The sequence below is a fragment of the Panicum hallii genome, chromosome 3 (assembly GCF_002211085.1).
Source record: "Panicum hallii strain FIL2 chromosome 3, PHallii_v3.1, whole genome shotgun sequence".
Lineage (NCBI taxonomy): Eukaryota > Viridiplantae > Streptophyta > Magnoliopsida > Poales > Poaceae > Panicum > Panicum hallii.
The window spans coordinates 8,632,249-8,655,619 of NC_038044.1; the positions used below are offsets into that span (position 1 = coordinate 8,632,249).

The 23,371-nt window shown below is 46.5% G+C and overlaps 5 protein-coding genes across 6 annotated transcripts; 3 read left to right on the top strand and 2 right to left on the bottom strand.

The window, feature by feature from the left end:
• Positions 1 to 738: 738 nt before the first annotated feature.
• LOC112888085 (protein NETWORKED 4B-like) lies at positions 739 to 5,440 on the bottom strand. 2 transcript variants are annotated; one of them, XM_025954435.1, is made up of 3 exons: positions 5,337 to 5,440; positions 2,977 to 3,121; positions 739 to 2,811 (listed from the first exon to the last, which is right to left on the bottom strand). In XM_025954435.1, exons 2-3 carry the CDS (start codon positions 3,077 to 3,079, stop codon positions 989 to 991), a joined length of 1,926 nt encoding a protein of 641 aa, XP_025810220.1. In that variant the 5' UTR covers positions 3,080 to 3,121; positions 5,337 to 5,440; the 3' UTR covers positions 739 to 988. The 2 variants fall into 2 exon arrangements, with proteins under 2 accessions (XP_025810220.1, XP_025810221.1); XM_025954436.1 differs by lacking the exon at positions 5,337 to 5,440 and having other exon boundaries at positions 2,977 to 4,947.
• A 1,182-nt stretch (positions 5,441 to 6,622) lies between these two features.
• LOC112887288 (thioredoxin H4-2) lies at positions 6,623 to 9,706 on the bottom strand. The gene is made up of 6 exons (XM_025953427.1): positions 9,505 to 9,706; positions 9,241 to 9,410; positions 8,424 to 8,493; positions 8,192 to 8,305; positions 7,673 to 7,795; positions 6,623 to 7,024 (listed from the first exon to the last, which is right to left on the bottom strand). The coding sequence occupies exons 3-6, from the start codon at positions 8,442 to 8,444 to the stop codon at positions 6,878 to 6,880; spliced, it is 405 nt and encodes a 134-aa protein (XP_025809212.1). The 5' UTR covers positions 8,445 to 8,493; positions 9,241 to 9,410; positions 9,505 to 9,706; the 3' UTR covers positions 6,623 to 6,877.
• Positions 9,707 to 11,107: 1,401 nt separating this feature from the next.
• Positions 11,108 to 13,227, top strand: LOC112887156 (60S ribosomal protein L10). The gene is made up of 4 exons (XM_025953258.1): positions 11,108 to 11,262; positions 11,926 to 12,427; positions 12,555 to 12,636; positions 12,944 to 13,227. The coding sequence occupies exons 1-4, from the start codon at positions 11,253 to 11,255 to the stop codon at positions 13,010 to 13,012; spliced, it is 663 nt and encodes a 220-aa protein (XP_025809043.1). The 5' UTR covers positions 11,108 to 11,252; the 3' UTR covers positions 13,013 to 13,227.
• A 4,375-nt stretch (positions 13,228 to 17,602) lies between these two features.
• On the top strand, positions 17,603 to 19,659 carry LOC112885129 (autophagy-related protein 18d-like). Its single transcript, XM_025950798.1, has 4 exons — positions 17,603 to 18,310; positions 18,437 to 18,644; positions 19,102 to 19,225; positions 19,524 to 19,659. The coding sequence occupies exons 1-4, from the start codon at positions 17,603 to 17,605 to the stop codon at positions 19,657 to 19,659; spliced, it is 1,176 nt and encodes a 391-aa protein (XP_025806583.1).
• A 1,677-nt stretch (positions 19,660 to 21,336) lies between these two features.
• Positions 21,337 to 23,168, top strand: LOC112887428 (tryptophan aminotransferase-related protein 1-like). The gene is made up of 5 exons (XM_025953599.1): positions 21,337 to 21,539; positions 21,684 to 21,987; positions 22,171 to 22,448; positions 22,590 to 22,891; positions 22,984 to 23,168. Exons 1-5 carry the CDS (start codon positions 21,337 to 21,339, stop codon positions 23,166 to 23,168), a joined length of 1,272 nt encoding a protein of 423 aa, XP_025809384.1.
• Positions 23,169 to 23,371: the final 203 nt, after the last annotated feature.

A 23,371-nucleotide genomic window follows, 5' to 3' on the forward strand; every position in this document is an offset into this window, starting at 1 on the left:
GGAACAGTTGCCATGTCCAAGGATGTCTAATAAGCCTATTATCCCGACCTACCTAGGCAATGGTCTACATCAAGGTCTAGTTTTCTTCAGTCTTGGCATGAGTTGGTACCAAACCTAATTAAATAGCTTATACAAGCAATTAGTGTGTTCTTGAAATGGAGCCTCACAGTACTGTGACAACGGGATACATGCTGACAGACCACCAAACTGTTTCCTGCAAACAAGTTTCATGTGGCAGAAAAGCTTTTGCATTTCTCCATCGGCATCACCAAGGAAAAAGCTTAGCTCCATCTAATCACCATCACTAATGTTCTATGCTTTAGATGGCAGGACCTGCTGTCCATACGTGTCGGTCATCCATGCTAGCAACTTCAGCTAATCTCCAAGTCATTTCAGAAAACATGAGTCTTACAGTATATCAGTTAGTACATCAGAAACACGAGACTTTCAAAAAAGTTAGGCCTGGTTTGTACAAAGTCAACTTCAGCATCTGAGCATCTGTCTGAATTCAGAGCTTAGGATACGAACCGACTCCTCCCTAGTCAGAACTCAGAAGAGTTTTTTTTTTGAAGAAATAGAACTCAGAAGAGTCAAACCGATGCTTCTGCCAGACACATAAGACTGGAAAACAGAGTTCACATGTCACGGATTCAGTTGCTGAAAAAAAAATGTTAGTAACTGAATAGCTGAAAAAGTTCAGAGATGATGCCTAGCGTAACATGCAGAATACTGAATAGCTTAGAAAAGATCAAAAATCACGCATAGCATAACGTTCATAATATTCAATAGCTGACAACAAGAACAAAACTCCAAGGAGTGCAAAGGAACGGCAAGATTAGCCCACCCCATTACATTTCACGCACACACCACATGATCCTTAATAATTGAAGCTGCACGGCAGAAGTTGTGAAAGAATAAAGCTACATACAGAACAGGACCAAAGACATGCGAGTGTGCATTTCATTGACAAACTGATATTGTTCATTTATCAGGTTGCCATCACCAATGGCCTCCTGTGGCCTTGCAGCAGCTGCCGCAGCTGCTGATACCCGCTGCGGTAGTGTTCAATGGAGAAGCACAGCTGCCTGATGGCCTCTCGCTTTCCCTCTGCGCTCTCGGATATCACAAGCTTCTGTTTCTCGACCTCTTCCTCCAGCTCAGAAACCCGCACACGCACCTCTGACAAGGACTTGCGGGCAGAGCCAGACTCTGCCATCAGCTTGGCATGCTCAAACTGAAGCTGATTCAGGTGGTCGTCCATCTGCTTCATCTTTTCATCACGAGTTGTAATATCAACTAGCAGATTGGCCAACCTATCATCAACTGTGGCTTTCTCAGATGACAACAATTCAAGCTTGCTCCTGAGATCAGCAATATCATGATTCAGCACAGAAATTTGCTTCTCATTATTGAGAGATTCTTCTTCCTTGTCAGCATAAACTTGCATAAGCTCTGCTGCTACAGAGGACAATTTGTCTTCAAGAGAAGCTTTCGCTTCAGATAACTTCAAAAGATCAGAACTAAGACAGGACTGCTCATGTGAATGTTTCTCCAAAGAATCATACATAACCTGCTCCAGCTCCTTGATCCGGTCTTGAAGTATTGAGTTCTCTTCCAAGGCTTTCTCTAGCTGGGCTTCCAGGTTCTTGATGGTTTCTGGTAGCATTGCAACCTCTGTACCTGAAATCTTGAGGGCCCTACAAAGCTGCTCAAATTCGTTAGCACGTTCCTTGAGGAATTCTTTCTCCTCTGTAACCTTTTCTAATTCTGCTTGTGTATTCCTTGTTACTTCATGCAGCTTCACTATCTCGGAAGCTGAATGTTCTAAGCTGTGAGCTGCCTGCTCAAGTTCTTCAATCCGAGACTCGAGCTGCAATTTCTCCTCTGACAATTTTGCTAGGTCACCTTCCATATTCTTGATGACTCCCTGGAGCCTTCTATGCTCATCCTCAAGAGTAGACTTATCATGGAAATACTTCTCTGAGACTACTTCAAGCTCATGCTTGCACTTATCAATTTCAAGGTCACGATGTGCCAATTCAACCTCAAACTGCTTAGCAGCTGAGGCCATTGCTCCCTTCAGCACTTCGATCTCATGTTTGTGCTCCAACAGCACAGCTTCGAATGCTTCATTTCCACTGTCGATTTCTGTCGGGCTCTCTAAAGCAGAATCCCTTTCTTCGAGGTCTTTCTGCATGTTGTTGGATTCCATATCTGGAGTCTTTAGTTTTTCCTCATGTTCAGCGACTTTTGAGTTGGTAACATAATAATCCTGGCAATGTGCATGATTTTCCTCTAAAGCATTGAGCTTTCCCCTAGCTTCGTGAAGCTCATCTTCTAGCTCAATGATTTTTTGGCTCAGGGCATAAAGGATACTTCCATTTTCCTCTTTTGCCTCGTCAAGCTCTGAATTAGAATCTGAAGATGAAGAAGAACCTTCACTCCCCTTCTTCGATACATCAGAGCTAACACCAGAGCCAACGGAAACATCAAGGTAATCTGGTCCAGGTTTTTGCTTCTGCTGTGGCATATTTTCTTGCATGTCAGATTCTGGAGATGAGGAAGACTGTGTCTCAGAATCTGATTCAGAGACACCAAAAGAGCCATGTGATTGCAGGGATGGTGGGATACTTTTGCGCAGTTCTCCAATCACATTGTCATACCGCACAGAAATAGCACGATACATGCGATGGAAGTTCTTCACATGAGTGACAAGCAAAGGTCGCTGCTGGTAAAACGCCTTAGCCTTTTCTGCAGAGAATTCTCCTCCTCCAATAAGCTCCAGCATCTCTTTCACTTGCTTCTCCATTTCTGTTAATTTAAAAGAACACTTATATTCAGAAAACAACCTGGCATGCCTAGTTAGAGTGAATCATAAGTATTAAAATCAAAATGACTGAGTCGCTATGAATCACATTGTATAGTAAAGAATAACAAGTCAGTTGTTTAGTGAGCATAAAAGATCATAGTCCTTACCTTCTACATTCTCAGAGAGCCACTTAGAGTTTTGTGGACTAATATGGCTATCCCACCACCATGAGTGGGATTTTCCTGACTGCGCCCTTCGCGTTCTCTTCATCTTCACCAAAATATATCAAAATCTCCTTTAAGATGTCTGGATCTAATTGAGATTCAAAATGAACAGCAGTGAGTAGTTAAAAGGGAGAGCATGATACATGGAACATGACTAGCCTTGTTAGGAAAACAGCAAGCATGGGATAAACAGGATCTCGTGTGCAAATCTATAGGACATATAAGATGAATAACTCTTTCCAACATTCATAATAGTGTAACCCATGAAAGAAAGGAGAAAATAATTAGTAAAATAATGAAAGTGCAGAAATGCATAAACTGCTGACATAACAAGTTATGGTATGAATTTCAGTTCCCAATAGTAACTAAATTTACGTGAATAAGGAAAATTAATATATGCGATGCTCTAGCCAACAGAGTAGGTCTTGCCTGCTCTATAAAACATGGTAATTATTAATAATTCATCTGAGAAAAGCACAGCCTAATCCTAGAAATAGGGATGGCAAGGAGCAGGACTAGAATTCAGATGCAAAATGCCAGGGACCAGAAAAATGGCTGGAGGCAGGTACCAAGAAGAGGCAAGGAATCATTTCATTATGATCTTATCAGCATCACTGTCATGAAGCTCAGGACAAGCAACAAACTGCTATCAAATAGTAACATATATGGAATGAATGACAATGACCTTTTTCTTCTAAAAGGCAACATACTACTTCAAGAAGACATCTGAAAAGGACAGGACATGTGTGTGTATTCTAATTTTAGGGAAAACATACATTTTAGATTACAAATATCAACACAAGATAGCATCAATTATTAAACACACACACACACACACAAGATAGCATCAGTGACAAATGAAATTTCTGTTTTCATGAGCTGGCTTCTCAAGTCAAATTGGTAAATACACCTATATTGCAAATTTAGAAAAGTGACGACGATGAAGTTGATCAGACCTTGTAACAACCAATTATTTACAAGATGAAATGGCTAGAACATGGTTATAACAGGTCCAACTGCAAAAGACGCAGCAACTACAGATCTATTCCTATTAGGTAGGCCAGGGAACTCGATTAAATGAACTAGGAACAGAACCGGAGCACAGACAATAAGAATGGACAACACAAAGTAGCACCCCACATTGATCAAACTTGAGAGTTCAAGCAAGAGGTCTTAAACATGCAACCAAAAACGTTCTTGTCAATGTCTACCCATCTAACAAATGAGACCACTCAATTAAAAACTACTAAGCACCAGGGATCCACAAAACAAGGCACGGCTCACACATAGATGGATACATGGAAGCAAGAGATGATGGTCACTATCTCTATGCGATCAGTTTCCTTCCGAAATCAGTCAATAAAAGTGATCAGTTTCCAGCCGCTCAAAATAACTAAAAGCAACGCATAACTGAAGCAATGCCTTGAATTTTCGGTTTCCAGTCCATGAATAAATGAACTTGTCAGGTACAGAAATGTAGATAGGGAAGTATGATTATTTTAAAACTAAAAAATCTTATCTCGGTTCATTTTTTAAGGTATATCATCCATGGAAACATGGGACAAACTGATGCCATTCCCAGCCCATGCCTCTGAGAGATTCAGATAAGCTCCACCCTTGCCTGGTTCCCAGGTGGCTACGAGCTTTACTGCCAGCGTTTTAGATGAATGTAGAGCTGGCCTAGATTTCCACCGCGAAACCAAGGAATGAACGCAGACGAGTTTGCTACCGGGTTGGTGATGCCCACAATACGAAAACAATCTAAACAAGGCTAGCACTCCCACAGTCTGCGCAGCAGAACATGAGAGCAGTGCAGTATCCTTCAGCCGCGGCGTGAAACGGCCGAGCATCCGGAACGGCGCAGATGCATCCGTGGAAGGGTCATGGAAGCCGAAGACGGATCGAATCCCGGGAACCCCGAAAAACACTCAACAGATCGGAGTTGCTCAAGACGAACATCGCCATTTGTCCTCCAAGGACAGCAAAATTTCGGGGGGGGGGGGGGGGGGGGGGGGGCAACCATAGGAGAGAAAGCCAGCCGGAATCAGCGGAGCTGAACGCTATGATCGAGGCACACCAAAATGTCCAGGCGTCCGCGGAAACAACTTGATACGAAATCCTTATAAAAAAAACTTGATACGAAATCGAGGACCATTCCCCTCTCCCGCTAGAGAGATGAACAGCAACCAAACGAAATGAGATCCCAACAGACGCGACGAATGGAAAAACGAAAACCGCAAGCCCGCACCGCGAATCCACTAACAGCAACCAACAGAGGAGGCGGGGAGCAGCGGGGATTTTACCACCGAAGCGCCGCCGCGGATCGAAGCCTCTCGAGCGCAGGGATGGAGGCGCCGTTACGCACGCGAGAGGGAGGAGCGAGGGAGCGCTAAAGCCCAAACAAAACCCAAGGAGTGGAGGGAGCGTGGGTTTTCGCCTTCAAGTGGAGGTGCGGAGCGTTGATTAACAGCGCGCAGTTACCATGATGCCCCCGGCGTGTGCCCCACGCGCAGCCGCTGAGCTGGAGGCGTTTAACCCGCCGGAGCGGGCGATCGTGCTTTCCGTGGGCCCCACGCGTGCCGGGCGGCCGTGGCCCCGGTCCCTGTTCGTGGGGACATCGGAGGGGTGGGAAAAGCCTGGGATCGCGGTGGACGGCCGCGCGGGGAGCAGCGTCCGCATAGGATCCTCCGTTTCTCCGGCCTGTGGAGCTGTGGCCTGTGGGCTTCCTTTTCCACTGCCCTTTTTCCTTCTTTTCTGTTAAACTAAAAGTCATATCTTTTTCTTCCTTTTTTTAAAAAAATCGACCGGTGGGAAAGAACTGTCCTCAAGGTATTGCAATTAAGAAGGGACCGAATGATCCCGGCCGAGAAAAACCCCGAACCCCGAATCCTAACCCGTGCCCGTATGGACCAAACCAAACTTAGACCAGCATATACCGTTACCAGGTCGGCGCACTGCACCGTAGCCAGTTCCGCCACCTGCCTTGAGTTTTCTCTCCGGTTCCGCCACTACCAGCGTTCGTTCAAACGCTGGTCAGTGGGCACGACCAGAACCAGCCACACCACTGAGCTTACTCAGTTTGCTTCTTCCTTTTGTATATTCCTGATCCTGATAATTCAGTTCTTGATGACTCATGGGAAAACAGACAAGGGAAACTGCTAAGTACGACTAGTGAATTCATTCTCGCTGTCCTTGATAAGAATGAAATTATTGTTTCAGTTCATGCAGGCATTGAGTGGAAGATATTAAGATGATAATGATACTCTTAGCACGTGAGTTGGCGCAACGTACTAGATGTACTTTTCAGCTTGGCTGTCTGGCTAGCAAGAGTTCCACGTCGAAGCTAGCAAGCTGTGCATGCGGATACCGGATTGTAATGTTACCTGATCAACCTGACAAAAATACCATTATTAGGCATTAGAGCCTGATTCCAAATGTAGTTCGAGTTCCACGTCAAAATCAAAGGACTGTCAGATTCAAACAAATGAGAAAAGAACCCATACATTTATAACAATAATCACAATTCAAAATGAAACGACCCAAGCAGCACAACATTTTCCCCAACCAAGCACATTATCATCCACCAATATTGTGTTGCAAAACTCTGAGTCAACAACTGCTTCACATTACTGGATTTTTTTTTCTTTATCTCTTGTCTTTTGGCAAGCACAGGTTCACATAACTTGACAGCATGAGTATGTGCAAAACCAGGGTTGAGGGCAAAATTGTAAAGCATCATCTCTGACAACACAGACTTGCACATAAACACAGGAAACTATACATCGGGAAACTATCGAACAATGAGAGACAGGTAGTAGATATCCCAAGCTTGCCCAGTTCTCTGTCACTTGCTCGAACTGCCATCGGCGGCTGCTAGCACTTTCTTCTCGAGCTCAGGTTTGTTAGCGCCGACCAGCTTGTCGATCTGCTGCCCGTTCTTGAGGAAGAAGAACGTCGGGGTCGCACGGATATCCCATGAGGAGCTGAAATCCTGAAGATGATCACAAATAGAATTAGATAACAGCTGGGACTGACCAGGACAACATACACTTATTCAAAGGTTTCAACTTGTGTAACTTGCTAAACCAAAGAGGCATAAGCATTACATCACTCAAGTCAAAGACAACATGCACTTATTCAAAGATCTCAACTTGTGTAACTTGCTAAACCGCAGAGCTATAAGCATGACATCACTCGAGTATTCAGTGTAATACGTATCTATTGACCTCTTTTTAAAACACAAATGACGATAAAATATCCTGGTTCATCACTACTAATGTAACATTTGCTTATAAAAGAATCCTGCACTTCTTAGAATCTTGAACGGAAACAAAAACTTAACTGTGGATAGACTTATCATGGTCTATGTTCAAGATTTTCACAGTAGCTCTCATGGTGATTGAGTAGAACGGCAAAGTTAAAATTTTGGGTACACTTTGAGAATTCAACACAGCTGAAAAATTAGAGCAATCTACCCATGCTGCCTTTACATACTAATGCTAACAAGATCAACGGGCAGATAATAATATTGCTATAGCATCAGAGAGTATATGCTATATGCATTACTCGATCACAAAGAAGCCGAAGCCATGTATATTTCAACAAATTGATGATTTGACATAAGTAAACATTAGATTACCATCAGGTCATCAACATCTATTGTCAAGAACATGAGTTGAGGATAAGTCTTTGACATCTCAGCATAGACTGGAGCAATGACACGGCATGGTCCACACCAGGAAGCGCTGAAATTCGCCACAACCTACAAAAAGAAATTGATGTCTAAGAAATATAACTGTAGAAGTTGCATCGACAATCCTTATATGTCAGTTCACATAACTAAGTGGCCTTACACGAGCAAAAAAAGTTCAAGACCACCCAAAGATGGCTCTTACAAATAGTCAATTTAAAGTTAACATTTGAGACAACAAAAACTAGCAGAAAATCATTTCTTGAGGACAATCTATTTTGATTCATTATCCGATCAATATTTCAATCTCCTTATAACAGCAACTCCTACACATCACAAGTGTTTAGTTTTTCGAATTGGGCATGATAGTAGACAGTTTGTGTAGGATAATTTACTGAACATATAAGAAATGCATAACAAACATCACAAGACACAAAGGACATCTCGAGTCCTTTGAGTTTTACTTACAGTTTTCCCATCTCTGTTTGCTTCTGCAATCTTCTGATCCCAGCCCTCTTTGGTTGTTATGATATGCACATTTCCACCTTTGAAATCAAGCTTATCTTCCTCTTCACGACGTGCCTGACCAAAGAACAAAAATATTTTCTATCAAAAGAAAACACTTACACATCCAAGGCTAACATCTGCGTGATAACACCGAGACAAAACAGAAAGGATGAATAGTCTTTCAGAAGCTCACCTTCCCCGCACAGCCTCCCATTGTGAACTACAATCAACAAAGCTTCCACACCACTGAAACAAAATGCTGCCTGAATAAAGGAAAACCAGTCAATATTTAAGTGCCCAAACAAAAATGCATTTCCAAAGCTTGAATAATACACATGCATTCTGATGTAACACTAAATTTCAATGAGGTATAATTGCCATCTACAACTGAACTAGGACAGACAGTATGTCATAACTGATCAGTGTTAAAAGAAACATGTGGTAAACTACAGCAAGAAAATGAACACTCCAATCCAACACCTACTTTGCCCATCAAAAACCAGTATCTGTTCTCACGGTCAGCAATTATGATGCTGGTACATTTCAATAACTACCATGCAGCTATTTGCAGGTACAAAACATCTTGCACCAACAAATCAACATGACTGCGGCACAGCAATGAAGCCAAAAGCCTTTTACGAACAACATGACTGTGGCACAGCAATCAAGCCGAACAGCTGGAGATCCTATCAAACAGCATAATCGAGAACCTTCTGATCATCACCACGACCACCATGATTTTCCCTGAAGCATTTCTTGCGCAACCCACTCCAGCTAAATTTCAGAAAGCTCCCATCATCTCGGTAGATAGGGCCTCCTCCTCACGTCCCCCTTTCGTTGGTCGTCGAACCACCCGCCCCAATTACGCGATGGATGGAGAGCCGCAATCTTGGACAACACCCCACGCCCCCTAATTCCAACAACCCGAGAGCAACGACCATCTCTAAACGGATCCGCGGGAAGCCGCGTCGGAATCATCGGATCGGATCAGCGAGGAGCAATGGTTTTACCTGGGGACGCAGCGGGGGATTCGGCCGGCAAGGGGAGCCGGCGCTAGGACGGGACCAAGACAACCTGACTCGACCCGCAACCAAAGGGATCCAAACCCACCCTCGCGATCCCGGACGGTAGGTGCGCGGCGGAGGGGGGGTTCTGATTCGCCGCCCGTGTCGCGTGGTTCCTGGAGAGGAAGAGGGCGACGGCAAGTCTCAGGTGGTGGATGCAGGGAAGGAAGGATGGAGGGGGGGATAGGAAGGGGAGGAAAGGGTGCGGACCGCGGGCGTGGAATATTAGGCAGCTCGTGTTTGTTTCTGGAGGCGCAGGCGGCACGGCGGCGGCGGCGACGACGACGACGACGCGGCGGCCGCTGCGCGTTGGATGGTTCCGGCCGGCTTCCCGCGTCAGGCGTGACCGCGGAGCCCGTGACCCCACCACCCCCCGCGTCGCACCGGCCACCACCACTTGGCTCGCTCGCCGGTCGCCGCGACTCGTTTCTCCTTTTTCCTTCCCTTTTTCCGGCTGCGGAAATTGCTTTTTTTTTCTCCTTTTCAGTTGCCTTTATTTTTGTTGAAATGAAAATGCTAATTTCGAAATTCGGGGAAAAAATGTTGGAGAGAAGCATATGCCTCGTTGGTTCCTGAACAGCTGCATCATTGCATCTTCAAAAAATCCTACTAACCCGTAGGCTTCGAGCTCCTCATCTTTTTTAAAAAAAAAAACTGTATGGGCCCAACTTTCCCATTTCAAATTTCGGGTAAAAGATACGTGCGTATTCTTGAATTAAAAAAATTTTACACATCTAATTTTTTTTGTGTGTGTTTGAATTGATGGAGAAGGTGTTCTCATTTCTCATGTTTTTTGTTTGATTTAAGGATTATAATGGTTTCATCCATCGTTGAATTATCTCTCATGGACATATGATCTCACAAAAAATTATGTGTGCTCAAATTTTTCTTCATTGATTAATTAAAGACGAATTGTGTACCTGATTTCACACTTAAATTGCAGGGGAAAGATGTGAATGTGATGTGTATTTTCTTTTTGCTTCATAAATTAAAACTTCTTCTTGTCTAATCCCTGTTTGGACCAACACATAGTGACATAGGAATTGCCCTGGTGTGAATAAGAACGCTAAAAACGTATTATTTAGTTAGAAGTTTTCCTTTCAATATATACACTTAGCTTGAATCTATACATTTCACTTCTAAAGCTATCGTTGGACAGATAGCGAGTCAAAGTGATGCGTTAGTATGTGCCACTCTAAAGCTCTAGTGTTTGGAACCGTACCTATTTGGATATTTCTTTCGTTCTTGACTCTTTAAAGTTACCCTCTATCCTTCATGCCTCCATCATCTCCCCTGGTTGGATGATCTTGAGAAAAATGTCATCATGCTCGCAACCCGCTTTCTCTTAGTAGCCATCTACCCAAAGGTATTGCATGATCTTTATAGGAAGGTTACTTTTATGAATAAAAAAGGACAGGATGATTTTCTAACCATTTTCTCTCCCCTTCAAATTGCAATCGAAAATGTGAAAAACCAGACAAAGGAACAAAATCAGGCTATTGGACGTTTGATCCATTCGGAAGGAAATATGTCGATATCGGTCTAGAATTAATATCTTCTTTTGGGAACGCACTGATAACAACTTTTGACTTGCAGAAGAGAAGCGCATACAAAGAATGTGAAATATTAGCTGAATCAGAGGATGATAAATCACATACAAACGCGTCACTGTCTCACTGGGTTCAGTGGGCCACTACCAAATGAGCCCGTCGGCTCGCGGCTCGCCAATTTTACTGGGCTACCATGGACTTCTCCAACGACCTCTCGCAGGGCCCACCACCGTGAAGCCCAAAATGCCCATCACGCATGCCGTGACGCACAAAACCCACGGCGGCACGGCCCCATTCCGCGTCCGCCCCCGCTACATAAAGCGCCTCGTCGCTACCCCCCGAACCCTAGCCGCACTCCATCCTCGTTTCCTCCCCGCGCCGCCGCCGCCGCTCGCCACCGCCGCCGCCATGGGCCGAAGTAAGCTCCCGTTTCCGAACCGTTCACACACATCCTCTACTGTTGATTGCGTACTTGCGATGTTGAATAGGGCTCTTTTTTGTTGTTCAAGTCTCGATCAGATCCATGCTAGTTGTGCGAAATCTGTTTGATCTTTTGTTTTTTAATCTGGGAGCTAGCCGCACGCGCTCAGTACTTGTAGTTTGCTGTTGAGTTGATTTGTGAATCTCACGATGATACCTGCTATTTGATAAGTTAGGTTGTGGGCGCCTAGTATCAGTTGTTGATTTGCGAGACCTGCATCGTAGGAGGGAGTTTGGGCATTGGGTATTAGATTTTCTGTTCCTAATACTGTAATAGATTGTTAGTCTGTCCTGAAATGGCTTCTCATGGTTTGTAACAACCACTGTCATAGTTTACTTATGATCTCTGTGAGTAATGTTAGAGCAACGAGTTAATTGATTCACTATTAGTAGTTGACAAATCATCTTCTTGTGGTTAACATGCTTTCCCTGCTGAAATGGTCAGCAAACGTTCACAAAAATGCAAACGTTGCACAATCAGCCTAGAATGCATGTCTGTTAATTAGTACACAGTGTGCATGCTTATGTGCTACCATTAACTGTTGTTGATTCTAATATTAGCTGTTAATAATGATATTTATGTTCCTGATTTTTTTTTCAGGACCTGCGAGGTGCTATCGCCAGATCAAGAACAAGCCATATCCCAAGTCCAGATACTGCCGCGGAGTTCCTGACCCCAAGATCAGGATCTATGATGTTGGAATGAAGAGGAAGGGAGTTGATGAGTTCCCCTATTGTGTGCACCTCGTCTCTTGGGAGAAGGAGAATGTCTCCAGTGAGGCTCTTGAGGCTGCCCGTATCGCATGCAACAAGTACATGACCAAGTCTGCAGGAAAGGATGCCTTCCACCTCAGGGTCCGGGTTCACCCCTTCCACGTGCTCCGTATCAACAAGATGCTTTCGTGCGCTGGGGCTGATAGGCTCCAGACTGGAATGAGGGGTGCCTTTGGCAAGCCCCAGGGTACCTGTGCTAGGGTGGACATTGGCCAGGTTCTCCTTTCTGTGCGCTGCAAGGACAGCAATGCTGCCCATGCCAGTGAGGCTCTGCGTCGTGCCAAGTTCAAGTTCCCTGGTCGCCAAAAGATCATTGAGAGCAGAAAGTGGTGAGTGCCAAAAAAAATCATTCACTTTGAATGATTGTGTTACATGACCGTGTCTAATTGCTTCGATGTCTTGCTAGCATAAAAGTATTTTTGCGTCATTTTTTTAACTTTGCACTTCCTTTTTCAGGGGCTTCACCAAGTTCAGCCGTGCCGATTACCTGAAGTACAAGAGTGATGGTAGAATTGTGCCTGATGGTGTCAACGCAAAGGTATAGCTACAACTTTGTCAACACCTCTTTTTGTGTAGATGTCTCAATTATTTTTTATATAAATTTGCCTTCGCCACTGCTTATCCAAACATATTTTACCCTCTTGTTTTGTGAGCATTTTTAGACAGGTAGCAATACTTTTTTCAGCTGTATTTTAGCGTATTTTAGACATTATAGTTACAAATTTACTGGGCTTTATCCCTAAATGTGTCTGCATGCTTCATGTATTAGATTGTTTGATCATCTCAAGAACACATGCCAGCCAAGTAATCTGATTTCTTTTGTCTTTTTTTTTACCCTTGTGCAGCTGCTTGGTAACCATGGCCGGCTTGAGAAGCGTGCTCCTGGGCAGGCTTTCCTTGAGGCGGTTGCTTAAGTTGCCCAGACTTCTACAGCAGGAATGTGATTCCAGACGTTTTGCTTTAGTCTATCCTATTTTGCTTCTTGGAACTTGAATTCCAGGTGTTTGTGGTATTACAGTGCCTTGTCCGAACCTACCTATCTTGTTAAACATCGTTATGCATGGAATTATGTCACTTGTGTCTCACTTGCGGCAGTATCTGATTGGGAATGTGTCATTGTCTCAGTGTCTGAATGCTTGGTTTCTGAATTATGTTAATGTGCCTTGTTATTGTGTCGTAGTTTTATCGTTCCCGTTATGGTGTTGTGTAGTATTATCGTCCGCGCTGTTTATTTCTGTTTGTTTCACCTCGGGCGGGATCTGATGGCGGGGTAATCTTTACCGCGCCTTTGATTACGCCCGATTTGAGCGAGCGAGCATTGCTTCAGCTTCCGCGCTACGAAGCTCCCCATTCAACTTGTGCGCTTGTCCGTCAAAGCTCGTATAGTCGCGTCTCGAGTCTCGCGTAAGCACAGCGCCTAAAAGCATCTCCAAAAGTGACTATTATTTCCATTCCTAATAATATGATTTTGGGACCTTCCTAAACGATCACGGATGATTAGACTATTCACAATGGGAGTTTTATGGGGTGTTTTATGGCATTAATTAGCCTGCCACATCAGCAATTTGGATGATATGACACATCATTTAAGAAGTAAGAGTTTCATGAAGTTTTATAAGGACGAAACTATGTTAACCCATTTCTAAGAATTTGGAAACCTTGTGAAACCTCCGAGTGTTTTGTTTCATCTTCACACAATTGAGTAAATCCTATTAGTTATTTATTTGCAGCATTTAAGTAGTATGTTGGCATATGAAATAGTGAGATGAAACTCTCTATTGAGAGATGATGTTTTATCCTTCTACAAAGTTGATGTGGTATTCTTGGAAATATGGACATGAAACCCCCATTGTAATTAGCCTTAGACGTCGCAAGCCTTTCTTCGTCTTTTTATTTCATCCAACGCCTGGATCAAGGTTAGCTCCATTAATATGCAAGAACACCACCGTATCATGGTCGCTGCTTCAATTTGGGGCAAGACAAGCAGGCAAAAGGGAAGCATTAATCCTAATCGAATAGATAGGGTAAGGAGGACTGCATCAGCACCATCACCGACGAGGCGGCAACCTCCTCGCTTTGGGGGCACAGATCATATGGACCAATGCAGCGCCGGCGGCGGGACGTCGCGATGCAACTGCGGCCGCACGCGTGAAGCTGCAGGCTAGCACGCTTGATTTTTGCCCAGCAAAGGCGTCAATTCGCGATTGGGAGTGCTGAGCACGTGCGGATATCTGGCTCTGAAGTCTAGGAGTTTTGGGCGTGCGAAAAATTGGGCGTTGGTATTGGGCACTGTTGGAGTCGGAATTTCTATGAGCACGCCACGCCAAAAATCTAGTTTTAGGTATCAATTTTGACATTCTTAGAGATGCTCTAACAGCAATTCCAGCAATAACTCTACTTGAGGTCCTTACTTTTTCGAGTAGGACTCCTATTTTTTAGGGCTGTGATTTCTACCGTCAACTTCAGCAATATCCTCTAATCTCAGATCTTATTTTTTCCTTTTCTACTTTTTCCTTTTATTCCCGATATATTTGTTTACCTTAGATTCTCCGTATCATCCTGAAGCATCCCTCTAACCTTGCGTCTCTCATGCGTGCGCATCTCTCTGACTCTCTCTCCCCAGTGGCTCTCTCTCTCACTCTCTGCGGTAGCGCTCCAGCAAATGCGGCCAGTGGCTCCCTTGGCCGGGCCCGTCGAGGTGGTTGCTGCCACGGCCTGTCACGATCGGCGGCGCGCAAGATCCTGGCCCTGGCAGCCTCCACCTCACTCCAAGCCGGCTGACGCTTCTTTGCCTCCTTCTCGCTTTGATTTTGACAGCTGCAGTGCTTGATTTGATGGCACTGACGCTCGATTCGACGGCGCTGGTGGTTGATTCAACGGCGGGCGAGCTCGATTCTGCGGCGCTGGTGGTAGATTCGACAGCACAAGATGGTGACGAGGCAGCACACCACGTGCTGCTCAATCTGTAGCGCGGGCAGCGGAGGAGGTGCATGGGTGCAGCGCTCGTCAGGGAGCGGCTTGAGCTTGCGCAGGAGGGGGCCCGACGGGGGAGACACGCCACGGAGATCGCAGCGGCGGTGGCGGCCTTTGGCTACAGTTTCGGCGACTGGAAGCTCAGATACATATGTAGATGGGTAGGCACACCTCGAGGACAAAGGGAAGGGCAGAGGTGTACCTGAACTGCGGCCGTAGGCTTGTCTTCGCACTGTGTGGTGGTTAATGGAGTGGCGGTGCTCGCGGGGAAGGAGGAACAGGCACGCACGGGCTGGAGACGGAATCAACGAGCGAGTAGGAGCCTCCCTGCCCACTCGTGGGAGAAGGGACTCAACGATAGAAAGCAGGGGTAGGGATCCTGCTGGAGTATATTTTTTCACTCTTGGTCTCTATTTTTTGAGTAGATACTAAGTAGACACTTTGCTGGAGTTGTTCTAATCGAATTTGACGATAGCCTATGTTTGAGCTGCATTCTATAGATCCAGAGTTCCACACCATCCATGGCTAAATTGAAATCGAGCTCCTCCGCCCAAAATCGGGTCAGGATTGCCAAAATCTACTTCGGTGTTGGTCAAAGTCAGTCTAGAACAAGCAAATTTAAATTGGAGATGCAAACGAGCTATCTGCCTATCTGCCCATAACTGAGCTCTGTGATTGTCAAAATCAGTTCGTCGGCCCATGGTCGAGCACGATGACGGCCAAAACAGTCCATTTTCAAATTATGGTAGGTCCTAAGTTCGACTATTTATGGAAGCGAATTTTTAGATTTAACAATGCTGTGTTATCAATGTTATTATCAATGTTAGAAGACGTTCCTATCGATAGCGAGGCGTCTGTGGTGACTTCGTCAATTTTAAAGAGTTGCTGGCTCAGTCTTCAAAGATGCTCAGAGTTCGCGTACATGCGTTCATAGAGATAAATCTACGTGCGTTGTCAGTATCTGAATTGTACTGTGTAATTAAAAAAAATCGAGCTATTCTGCCCGTGCTCGAGCTTTCTCCCTCCCAAATGGACCTCGTGCTTTGCTTCCTTAATCCTTACTGCAAGGTCCTTCAAGGCTGCAACCTCCTCCTCTTCCTTGTTGCCTCATTGTGCTTGGAGGAATCAATGGTGGTATGCTGTACAGGAGGGAATGAGACGAAGGGAAAAACCTTTCTTTCTTCCGAATCGTCCGGTGCTGATGTGCTTGGGCTTCCTGCCATCATGACCTCTGTGTCTTCCTTTCCTGTTACCCCTGTTCAACCAAACAAAATAAGAAATTATCGATTCCCTTACGTTGCAGCTCTGGAACCATTCTCTTACGTTTGCGTTACCATTTGTGGAACCAAACGCCACCTTAGTGTGTTGGTAGTACTCATCAGGAATTGTGTAACCAGAAGGGAAGCCACCTGTGTGTAATCAGAAAGGGAAGCTTACTATACTTCTTGCTAGGTTTCATCCGTTGTCCATCCAAACGTTGCCTGAATTTGGCTTCCCTTAAGCTTCAATGGAGCCCACGAACTCTGCATTTGCTTCGTACTCGAGCTGCAGCCTGCTGGAGTACATCTGCACATGACCTATACGTTTTTTCTTTATTTCGCGAATTTTCGAGTTACTTTAGCATAATTTTGAGAAATTTAAAGATGCAATTTTATATGCTGACTTGAAAGTATTTTCAGATCCATTTAGAGGGTACTCATTCTATTTAGCACGAGATGGGCCACGGGCTCGGGCCGTTGGAACGTGAAAGATCCGGCCTAATAAGAAAAGCAGGGCCCAAAGCCCTGGTGCTTTAACTTTTCAACAACAAAAAAAAGCCCTGGTGCTTTGCAATTTGCAGAACCCGTCGCGCGCCCTCCGAGTTCGCGCCGATCTCGTCCCGCCCTTTTCCTTCGTCGCCGACTCGCCGATCGCAGCGCCCGCCCTTGCTTGTCCGGTTCTCCCTACGCTCCACGCCCCGCCGCCACCGGCCAGACCGCCCACCGGAGGAGCTTCTCTCTCGCCCATCGACTGATCAGGCGGAGCTTGGAGGCCGATCGAAAGGGCCAGAAACGCCGGCGCACGGCGGCGGCGGACCCTGATCACTTGGAGCTTGCAGTGGCCACAGCATGATCCGCCTGCTAGCTACAAGTAGGTTGGAGTTTGAGTTTGAGACAGACAGGGCAAGACGTCGAGTCGAGAAGCACAACCCTGAGTCCCTGACACGGCCGTGTTGTGCTTGCGCGTTGGCGCGGCCGGCGCACACGACACCAACACAGCCTGACCGAACCGAAACCCAAGACGCCCAAAGGAGTCAGAGCCCGACCTACATACAAACACACTCATCACACGTATAGCCTATAGGCCCCCCGGCGAGGTCGTCCCCTCGATCCTACCTGTTCGTTCCCGTCGGACAACTCGCTGCCTTCCCTTCGACCGCGAGCTTCTTCTCGGGCACCGGCATCGAGCCCAGCCTGTCTTTCTTCCACCACCAGCGTGGCCGGCGGGGATTCTTAGCTTGTGCCTGTCGCGGCCTCTGCCGGCAGTCACCCATGGCCCACGCCGCCGTAGCAGCGGACTCCAGTGCCGTCGACGCCGACGACAACAGCTTCCGGCTGCTGTCGGTCTCCTGGAACCAGGACAGAAGCTGCTTCACGGCGGCGACGACCGCCGACTTCCGCGTCTTCAACTGCGCCCCGTTCCAGGAGAGCCTGCGCCGCGTCTTCCCCAGCGGCGGCGGCGGGTACGCCATCGTCGAGATGCTGTTCCGCAGCAGCGTCTTCGCGCTGGTCGCCGCGGGGGAGGCCGGGAGGCACAGGGTCGAGCTCTGGGACGACAAGAAGAACAAGCGCATCTGCGACATCACCGGCATCCGCTCCGCCGTCCGCGCCGTCCGGGTGTCGATGGCCTACCTCGCCGTCGTCCTCGACCGGACGGTCAGGGTCTACGAGCTGGGCGACCTGGCGCGGCCGCTCTGGAAGATCCCAACGGCGCTCAACCTGCGGGGGCTCTGCTGCCTGTCCTGCCACGCGGACTCGTCAGGCTCCGGCGGCGTGCTGGCCTGCCCCGGGACGGCGAGCGGGCAGGTCCGCGTCGAGGACCTGGGCAAGGAGCAGGCGGCGACGAGGCTTATCGCGGCGCATAGCTCGGAGGTCGCGTGCATGGCGATGACCACGGACGGGGCCGTGCTGGCCACGGCCAGCGTGAAGGGCACCCTCGTCAGGGTGTTCAGCACCATGGACGGGACTTGTTTGCAGGAGGTATCTAAGATTGCAACGATCATTGCCTTAAAAAGAAGAAGAAGAAGATTGCAACGGGATCACGGCGTAACATTTTTTAACTGAGAGCTAGACAGTAAACGATGATGCGATCTTCTGAATTTGCAGGTGCGTAGAGGGGCTGACCAAGCTGACATACATAGCATTGCTCTGTCGCCGAATCTGCGGTGGTTGGCGGTGTGCAGCGACAAAGGAACCCTCCATGTCTTCAGCCTGAGAGTTAGAGATGCAGGTGGCAACCAATCTGCCGCAGCAGGTTCAGTCGTGCAAACGAACACCGCATCCAATGCAAGATCCTCCTTGTCTTTCATGAAAGGTGACCACAAAATCTCTTTTCAATTTTTTCTCACATGATGCATGCATACTCTTTCAAGCCCTTTAAGATCTTATGAGCAACAGGTTCATTGAATCACCTCTAAAATTCACGGCTATTTTTATGTTTTCAATAGATTTTTTGCTCCGTTTTCTTGCAAAATGAGTTGCAAAAGTACTAAATGTATGATTTTGTATACAACTCTCTTCACAATGAGACGTGTACATTTACGTCATCATATAACCCTTAGTTTGTTCTTGGTAGTCAGTTAGAGCGAGATGTTACTGTCAAACGAGAATTTGACTTAGTCTCTTATCTATTCTTAGTTAATCAGTTAATTTGTTCTTAGAAGTGACTCTACCTGCAGAATTTATGCTGTTAAGGGGTTAATAATTTTTTTCTGGCTGTTCCATATTATCTGGACTAAATGAATTTCTTTATACACTTCTGTGTTCTCCAGGGATTCTGCCCAACTATTTCAGCTCAGAGTGGTCATTCGTCCAGTTCCGTTTACCTGAAACCACACGCTACGTTGCAGCATTTGGAGAACAGAACACTGTGATGATTATTGGGATGGATGGAAGGTACTACTTTTTTTTTCATTTTTTTGGGGGACAATCTTTATAGAAAAGTCCACAAATAATATAATAGATTAGCACTCAAGTCCCTGTGTAGTTCACAAATGATGCTCGTGTTTTTTCTCACTCAGTTTATTTTTTCAATAATACTGCATTGCTTCATTATTCAGACAGAACGCGATAACAACAAAATTAACCAAGAGTTTTTTTGTTTAAATCATTCTTTATGCTCCCTGTTACTTGCTGACTTGCACACTCACTGATGGCATCAATCTGCTCTCTTTATTTTCGGCATGTCCATCAGTTTCTACAGATGCGGCTTTGACCCTGTAAATGGCAAGGAGATGGTGCGGAAGGAATATTTCCGGTTCCTCGAGGATAAGGACTCTCCTCCAATTAGGACTTTATCAAAGAAAAAACTTGAGCTTCATGATGTCTGAGAGCTACTTATGCATGGAAGGTTCACTCGGCTCCATATGAATATTCAGAGATGACCTTCCCTTCAGTATAGAATATAAGAAAATATATGTTTGCTATTGATTAGGAGCACTTGTTCCAAAATTTTGCGGTTTGTTTCAATTTGTACCACTTTTCTCCTCCACACTGCAACTGGATTTTCTTGTAAGCGGATGGATACGGCCATAAGGGGAAACAAATCTTGTGCATGATATTTAGTACACGTCTGAATAAGGTCAACCAGAGCATAGAATAATGGGCATTAAATGATTGCTACCTAGGATTTTTTGCTGACTCACGATCAGTCGGTAGTTGGTATGGTTTGAAAATTTGGTGTGAACATGTGTAAATATTGGATGATTAAAATGCTCCTCGTTATAGGTTTCCTGTGATAGTTGGTTTTGTTATTATCCTAAACTAGATTATAAACGTCGTATAATTGTTGTCATTTTGCTGAGCGATGCGACTCTCCAAAGCTTAGCTTTCCGTAAACCAGGGAATTTGGTGCTTTTATCCGTTTATAAACAAAAAATGTATCTTTTGTTGCCGTTCTTGGAGCATAGTCCCCTTTGTAACGCCCAGTGGTCGTAGCGTATCGCGTTGATAGCTGTTTATAAAACCAAAAAAAAAAGAATATTTGTGTTTGCCGTTTCCGAAGCATGACCCCTCTTGTAACGTTTATCTATAGAGTAACTACCTGTACGGTAGACATGTACACCTTTTTTTAACTTTCCGATTGAGGAACGAAACTGCAAGAAGCGCCGCACATCCTACTGCCGCATTCCGAATCAGGCTATAACGTTAACGTCTAGTACAACGACAAAACATCACATGTCTGTATTTTGTTTGCTCATTTCAAAAGTCGAACACTATCCAATTTTGTCAAGTCCCTAAGCGGCTAAAAGTGCCGAGGGCTGGACTACAAACTTCCATGTCTGCATTCCTACATCATACGCTCAAACATGTACCATGCAATCTACTACATCAGAGCTTGCATGCAAATTGATCTTTTACCACTTTTATTTTGTCTCACCAAAATTACATTCTGCTCATAAACAGTCTGTAATTTCAATAACTTTGCTGTGACGGGACAATGCAGGCGCACACGGCTCCTTTGAGAGGAAAGGAAGTTGGTTCGCTAGCGTTTCCTTCCGTTTCGGGCGGCCGCAACCAACCCCTCCTCTCCCGCCCGGTCGAAGCGTCGAGCCGCCCGGTGGAGCGGCGACCCAGCCCGGTAGATATGCGCTGGCCTCCACCCTCACCCACGCGCCCCGCATCGCCCAGGCCCTAAACCCTCACGCGCCCCTCCTCCCTCCGCATTCCCCAGCGCCGATCGATCCAGCGCAAAACCCTCGCGCGTCGCGACGACGCGGACACCACCCGCGCGCGCCTCCTCGCCACCGCCACGCCGGCCGCGCGACGACGCGGGATCCCGGGGGGGCTGCCGTTGCTGGTCGCGCCAGCGGACGAAGCCGCGAGGAAGGTGAGGTCGCGGGAGCCAGACGCCGGGCCGCCGTGCGGTGCTCGCCTACGTCCGGCGCCTATAAAATCGGCAGCCTGCGCGGGGGGTCGTAGAGATACAGAGCTCACTCACTCGCCTCGCGTTTCTTGCCTTTCTTCTTCCCCCCCCGTCCCTGCAGGAGAGAGCTTTGGGAGAGGAGATGGCGGCGAGGGAGAGCGGCGGGATGGCGGCGGCGCGGTGTGCCGGGAGGATCGGGGTCGTGGCCTCCGTGGCGGTGAACCTCGCCCTGCTCGCGATGTACATCCGCCGGCGCTACTTTGGCGGCGGCCGATCCGACAAGGACATCGTGCCCTCCAAAGGCAAGCCGCCGGTCACCTCGGAGTCCGTCGTGAACCTCGATCAGTGAGTGACCATCAGATCCGTGCATCGATCTCCTCCGTTTCTTTCTGTCTTGATGACGAGTCCATCCGTCTCCGTGATGAGTTCAAGATCCATGCATGTCGGTACTGTACACGAGGGCTTCTATTTAGCTCTGTGCTCTTGCAGCGGCGACCCGACCTTGTACGAGGAGTTCTGGCACGGGACGGGCGACCGCGCAACGATCGTGATCCCTGGATGGCAGACGATGAGCTACTTCTCCGACCTCGGCGGCTTCTGCTGGTTCGTCGAGCCCGGGTTCGAGCGCGAGGTGCGCCGCCTCCACCGCCTCGTCGGCAACGCCGTGGTCGACGGATACTACTTCCTTGCCGGGACGGGGTCCACACAGCTCTTCCAGGCTGCGCTCTACGCGCTCTCACCTGCCGAAGATGGCACGCCCATGAGCGTCGTCTCGCCGGCGCCTTACTACTCGGTAAGAACAGACCCATCATCCATGACGAGAAATGCAGTTTGATTAATTTGATTTGAGGAGATCAGAGTTCACATGTCTAAAACAAGTCCTTGCATATGTATGCATATCCACTTCAGTTTCTCACAATGCTCTTCCTAATGATTAATTAGTTCATGTAATGCGATTCATATTGAGCGTGTGCAGTCCTACCCATCCGTGACAAACTTCCTCAACTCTGCGCTCTACCGCTGGGATGGTGACGCCAATATGTTTAACGGCGACACCTGCATCGAGCTTGTTTGCTCGCCGAACAACCCTGACGGTGGCATCCGAAAAGCTGTTATCAAGTCCAACTCCGGGAAGACCATTCATGACTTCGCCTACAACTGGCCGCAATACACCCCCATCACTGAGGCAGCTAGCCACGACATCATGCTGTTCACCGTTTCTAAGTGCACTGGCCATGCCGGCACAAGGCTAGGGTAACCATCTTTCCATCTAGGATTAAAATTTTCAACATAAATATACATGCATAATATGACATATTTTTCTATCAATCGAAACTAGTAATATCTAAAAACATACTGTTCTAACTTTGATAGTTGTTTCATTAATGCTTGCAGGTGGGCGTTGGTGAAGGACATGGAGGTTGCCCAAAAAATGATCAAGTTCATGGAGCTAAACACCATTGGTGTGTCCAAGGACTCACAGCTTCGTGCTGCAAAGATCCTCAAGGCTGTCTGTGATGGCTATGAGCTATCGCCCGCTAGTGAGGTAAACCGCCTCTTCCATTTTGCTCAGCGAAAAATGGCAGAACGTTGGAGCAAGCTTCGTGCTACCGTGGCAGCCTCAGGCATCTTTAGCCTCCCAAATGAGGTCTCTGACTACTGCACTTTTGCTAAGGAGAAAGTCACAGCCAATCCTCGTAAGCATCACCACTTCAAATGTTGTTATTGAATACATTTTTCCCTCATATTTTTGCTTATAACTACTTTTCATTACTTGTTTTTTATCTAGCATTTGCATGGCTCCGTTGTCACAAGGATGGTTTAGATGACTTGGAGGCTTTTCTACGTGAGAACAAGATAATTACTAGAGGTGGACCAAGGTTTGGTGTGGATGAGAAGGTAGTGAGGGTCAGCATGCTTGACACAGATGAAGCCTTCAACATGTTCATCGGTCGTATTGCCTCCTTAAAGTGAAGGCATAGATATCTTCAAAAAATCATTGCGTGATTGCAAGCATGAGATGCTATTAATGTTGTTGAAATGGAAAAATGTACCAGTCAATTTCAACTTTTGCTTGTTTCATAAGAACATTCAATGTTATATGTTATAAACATGACTAGTTGTTATCATCAACTATTCATGGACCATAACTATATTGGGATAATATAATTTGTTTT